Source organism: Osmerus mordax, chromosome 10, assembly GCF_038355195.1.
Source record: "Osmerus mordax isolate fOsmMor3 chromosome 10, fOsmMor3.pri, whole genome shotgun sequence".
NCBI lineage: Eukaryota > Metazoa > Chordata > Actinopteri > Osmeriformes > Osmeridae > Osmerus > Osmerus mordax.
The window spans coordinates 9761734-9767733 of NC_090059.1; the positions used below are offsets into that span (position 1 = coordinate 9761734).

Sequence of the window (6000 nt, forward strand, 5' to 3'; positions counted from 1 at the left end):
CACGTGACATAACGTCCGCCATGACAGACACTGTGACTCCGCTGCCTTCACACAGGCTCATAGGTTAAAGAGCATGAATTGTTCTCATAATGAGATCTACATTCGAAGACTTGATGCTTTGTGCTAGTCCATAGGTTTGGGCGACATCGGAGAAGTCATGATCACCATTAATGGGGAACTGAGACTTTGTAGTTGTAAGTGCAGTCATGTGGAGCCCACATCATGGGGCGCTTGCGCCTTCTGTCTTTAGAGAGTGGAAACTGTAGTTTGTGGTTAGCACAAGGGGCACAACTGTGTAAGACAAATCATAAGGTATGGTAATGGTAGATACACACAATTTCCCACACACAAAGACACACGCACACAAACGCACGTAAGGCATTGTCAGATCGGACAGGGCAATGGGACATGATCGGATCTCATCACAGCACACTAACACCACTAATCCTCTGCACCATGATTATTTTGACACATTAATTAATTAATTAATAAATGTGTGGCCTGCTCAAAGAAAATATATATAAATGAAAGATGAGTGAAATATTTCCGTTGTTATAGAATTGTCAGACACAGCAAGAAGACACTTGTGATTTTCTGTTTTTCCACCACCAGATGTCGCCCACACATTGTTTTCCAACTCACCGCTCATTAATTGATTTACTTCCTCAAAAGCAGTGTCACATTTTGTGGTGCTTCATGCAACCACGTATACTATAACAATTACATGTAAACCAGAGACAAATCAGGGTCCAATTGAATTATATTCTGTCAATCAATAGGACTAAAGTGCATCAAAAATATATTTTAATAGCTTCAGATAACTATAACCCTCTAAATAAATACCTGTTCAATTCAACCGGACTTGACCTCTGAGGTCTGACCAGAATAACGTAATGAAATCATCATAAACGTTTGGCTCTGGCATTTAGCATTTACAAATTCAGCAAGCAAATGATTTAAATTTACCTTTCGAGGGGACATTACCTAATCTCATCGCATGCATTCTTTTTGCTGCTACAAAGAGACAGGACATAACCATGGGTACATGTATTAAGTTTCAGCTGTTGTCAGGGAAACATACAAATCTGATGTCAGGACCTTAATGCACCAATCTCTAAAACTTTCCATAAGCAACACACAAGCACACACACATGTTCCAATATCTACAGACATGTCTGGAAGACCAAAAGAGGTCCTGAAGTATTTTAGGATCAAACTATTAATTGCAAACCCTTAACAGTGAAATAGTCAACATCCTGATAACAAGCTATACACTGAATTGTGCTGTTGGCCACTCATTTTGTTATGGTTGCTGTTCTACCTTTGTCTGCATAACATGACTTCCACCACCCTTTGCTGTGTCTTTCTTAGGATTGAACCATTATCTTTATTGTTCTGGCTGATATCGCAAAATGATTCCACCCTTTTAATGTGGTCCCTCATTAGGATAAATGAGCAAGTATTACTATTGTGATCTGTAATTAGCCAATTTGCTGTTTTATCTCCCTAAATCATATCCTATTTTTGTCATCTTTCCCGTCTTGGGCTCTGTCCTCTGGACTGTTATGTCTGTGCCATCTTTGGCACCACCCATGAATACCCCTCCCACTGGCAGCAGTTCATACCTGGCATTGCTCACCAAGTGGGCGCTCCAAGGTAGGCTCTCTTAGGACACCATGGCATGGTTATCGCAGTTCAAATGACTCATTTAGGCAATTGCACCTTGGTCTTTCTAGTAGCCTCTACGGCACTAACATTGGTTAGAAACACTGTAGCATCCGTTTAAAAAATGATTCATGATAGGTATCCATTTCTGTTAGTTCTACAAATCCCTCTGTTATTTATACACGTTTGGTCCTCTACTAATGTACATAGGGGTCTATATTATTATGCTCCAAGATGAGTGAATTCAGGCGTTTAAGACACTTCAATGAAGCATGTTTCTTGCCTTTTCTACCCCCGTTGTTGTTACTCTTTTTCTCCTTCCATTTTCATTGCTGCCTCGCTTTTTCTGGCTGTGTGAGCGCGAGCACAGTGACAGATGGCGAGTCCCTCTTCCCCCGGGAAGGCAATCTCTGTGAATGCGGGCGCATGTCAATCACCCGCTCTCATGTGATGGCTCTTGCCAATGACGTGCCAGCCATATGGCCTGGCATCATAGCTGGTATGTAACCCACCCAGTCTCTGGTTATGATGCCACACTGTCTCCGCGCGTTTGGTGTAGGGATAGCAGCACACACAGAGAGAAGCCGACAGTAGCAACTACAGGAGTGTCTGTGGAGGGGTGTGGACTGGACACCCGGAGATGGTGTAAACAAACGCTATCGCCTATTACCGAGCTCCAGGAAGGAGGTAGGTTGAACATTACCGACTGTTTATAACGAATTTCACATACTAACACATTGAAGCAGAAAATGTAGATTTACATGTAAACGAAAATGTACCCATTGGGACTGATGATAAACCGTAGTCTATACGTATCCTGAGCATAATTTAAGATACTGTTTCAGGATTCCACAACGAGGCAGCTTCCTCTCGTTCTTTTATCTCCAGTCAAGTGAAGGAGATCTAATCAAGATACCCTCTAAGCCTGCTCGAGCTCAGTATGTAACCTACCACCTAAGGCGCACAACATTTATCCAAAAAGACGACGATAAACAGTTAACACGCCAGTATTTTTTTAAATTCTATTCACTAAGAGATTTTTATAATCATTGCATCCCTAAGTGGTATTTTACTAAAGCTATGTTATTGCTTAGGGAGATTCATTTGGCGCATAAACCTACGAAATCTTTGTTCACTATGAGACTTGAAGATAGACTTTGTTTTGACCGAACCCATTATAAAAAATAAAGTATGTTTATGCGTGTGCCAGACAGACAGAGAGAGTGAATGAGAGAGAGAGATAGAGTGAGAGGGAGAGAGAAATGTGGGGGATGAATTATCCAGAGTTAAAAGCGCTAATTGACAAGGTATTGGTTTACGTTAATTACATTGTGATTATAATATTTAAATAAATATAAATCTACGCACGTGCACAGCTGAGATCAAATGAAGAAACATATAATCGCGTAACACGATTAGTTCACATAAGTCATTTATAAAGCTATTTACAAATGGTTGCTTTATAATTATTATATTGCCTAGATCATAATCAATGAAAGATTGAATTATGGTATAATCCAACACGAATAGGTTCATAGTCCTCTTCTAGGTGATGCAGAAAATCCAAACAAGTTTGAGTTTCAAATTGGGCCTAAACCTGACCAACTGACCATCTCATTTCTCAAACTTGAATTTCGATCACATTGTAAGCATATAGTTTACAATTTGCAATTTTAATCGGAAATGTTGTTCTAACTCTTAGGCCTACATGTAACAATATTGCCAAATGCTGACCTTTTGAACATATTGATGTAAGCTATAGCCAACCCTATAAAAAAACGTGACATTGTCTTGATTAACTTCATGCCTATTATGAAAATATTTTCATAAAATACACCCCAAAAATGTCCAGAATTTTTGTGTGGCTGTGTTGGAATGCCGCCAAAATCCAGAAGAGGTGGACGGGGGCGAATGGGGCTACCAGCCGCACAATGCGCCCCTTGGGACCTTATGATAGGGTCAGCACCACAGAAACCTGCTGCAAGAGGGCACGCCAAGGCACGTGGTTAGGGAGCGGAGAATGGGGTCCGTCTGGTCACGTCTGGCGCTTTTCTGTGGTCACGTCCCCTAAGAAATGTTGCCCATTCAATTTAATTAGGCACAGGTTTATTTTAATCGCTAAAGAAATGTGCCATTAACTTGATCTTTTGTTCCTATCCTAAAATTGTCTGTATAGCTTGACTAATAAATAGAATGTGTAGGCCATAGTCTGGTCTCAATAAAAACGCGGCATTTAGGTAAGCATTAGATTTTTTCCCAATTTAAGCATGTTTCAATAGTTCTCTATAATTATCTCTCCATCTGTCCGACATGACCGAATAGGAAATATACGTGCGCTGACACAATATCTTTGAGCCCAACGATAATCTATTATTTATTTCTCTACAGTGACACCATGTTGACTAGGCTCTTCAGCGAGGTTCTGCCGGATGTCCAAAAGCTCGCGGGATGGGCGGACGACAGTGAAAGTGAGGACTCCAAAACCAAGGACGACGACCAAGATCACCTTGGAGACGAGGACTTGGATGACGGTGATGCAGCAGAGGGAAGCAGCAGGGCTCAGTCCGAGATGGCTGGCGATGACGACGACGATGACGATGCTGAGGATGAGGACTGTGGAGATGAAACAGAGGGAGACAAACCCAAAAAGCGCGGCCCAAAGAAACGGAAGATGACCCCTGCCAGGATGGAGCGTTCCAAAGTGCGACGTCAAAAGGCCAACGCCCGCGAGCGCACTCGTATGCACGACTTGAACTCTGCCCTGGACAATCTGCGCAAAGTTGTGCCCTGTTATTCCAAAACTCAAAAGCTATCCAAGATAGAGACACTGCGGCTGGCTAAAAATTACATTTGGGCCCTTGGAGAGATTTTGCGCAATGGGAAACGACCGGACGTTGTATCATACGTGCAGACACTGTGCAAGGGCCTCTCACAACCCACAACTAATTTAGTGGCAGGTTGCTTGCAGCTCAACACTCGGAACTTCTTGACAGAACAGTGTCCAGATGGGTCTCGGTTCCATGTCCCAAACTCTCCTTTCTCCGTGCATCCATATTCTTATCCGTGTCCTCGTCTGTCTAGTCCTCAGTATCAGCCCGGTTCTAGTGCACACAATGTGCGGAATCATTCCTATGGTTCTGGCTATGACGCAGTCTATCAAGGGGGGGCATCTCCGGACTACAACAGTCCGGACTATGAGGGCCACCACAGCCCACCCGTGTGTGTAAACGGCAACTTCTCAGTGAGACAACAGGAGTCGGTATCGCCTGATACAGACAGGAACTATCATTATGCTATGCACTATTCCGGATTGCCCGGCTCTCGCCCTCCAGCAGCACACGGCTTGCCGTTTGGTCCCTCAGGAGCGCGCAGCGGTGGCGCGCATTCAGAGAACATTCCGCCGTTTCATGACGTGCACTTACACCATGACAGGGCGCCCGCTTATGAAGAACTGAACGCCTTTTTTCATAACTGAACCCCAATCTTCTGAACAATCCTTAACGAAGCCAATCAATGACAATCCAATGTATTATTACCCAAGCTGACACCGTTTTTGAGAGGAGAGAAAAATGAGATGGAAATAGCCCTGAATTCTCATTGTTGGTCCTCTGTTTTATTGATGTCATCCCAAAATAATCATTATGTACATTTTATCAAGGTGTGTCAGAATTCAATACTAATCAAATGTCCACCTGTATGCAGAATATGAGTGCAATCACATTAAATGCTGTATAGGCCTACATGAACAAAACATGTTATGAAACAAGAAAATAAAAACAAGATTTTATAAATATCTGAATTACGCTGATCGTCTCTTCCTCACTTGAAATACATCTTACTGCAAGAAAGAGCTCATTCTTACACCTTCAAAGACATGCTACACACGCTCAGGATTGCTATAGTGTCATTATGAACAACTTCCTGAAGTAAATAGTTTTTAACAGACTACAACCAAAAATACTATAGAGGAAATGAGAATTATAAAAAAGGAATAAGAGATTTGACTTAACTGACCACTGGCTATTCTCTCCACTTTATTGAGAGGTTTTAAGGCTCGTGTGAAACAAACCCGTAAAAGACGACCAGAGGAAAAAGGCGTGTGTCAATTAATATTTTTATTTTTTAAATTAGAGATCGATACAAAATGCTGCCTAAAAATTTCCTGGCTAATTCAATGCATTTGATAATGGACCTTAATCCTTAAGTGTTCGGATTCATCTTTAGCCATTTCAAGAAGTCTTGTCAAGTCTCTGCGTAAATCCAGAAATCTGTGAGGGGAAAAAAGCTTTTGATTGATTTGCATTTGATTAGCATGAGAAAGATCCAATAAATTAT

At 41.9% G+C, this 6000-nt stretch overlaps 1 protein-coding gene across 1 annotated transcript; it reads left to right on the top strand.

Moving 5' to 3' along the window:
- The first annotated feature begins 2195 nt into the window (after window positions 1-2195).
- Window positions 2196-5453, top strand: neurod2 (neuronal differentiation 2). Its single transcript, XM_067245160.1, has 2 exons — window positions 2196-2352; window positions 4054-5453. The coding sequence occupies exon 2, from the start codon at window positions 4061-4063 to the stop codon at window positions 5138-5140; it is 1080 nt and encodes a 359-aa protein (XP_067101261.1). The 5' UTR covers window positions 2196-2352; window positions 4054-4060; the 3' UTR covers window positions 5141-5453.
- Window positions 5454-6000: the final 547 nt, after the last annotated feature.

Bases quoted from the DNA above. Each gene is read 5' to 3' on its own strand.
- neurod2 (XM_067245160.1), top strand. From the start codon at position 4,061: ATGTTGACTAGGCTCTTCAGCGAGGTTCTGCCGGATGTCCAAAAGCTC.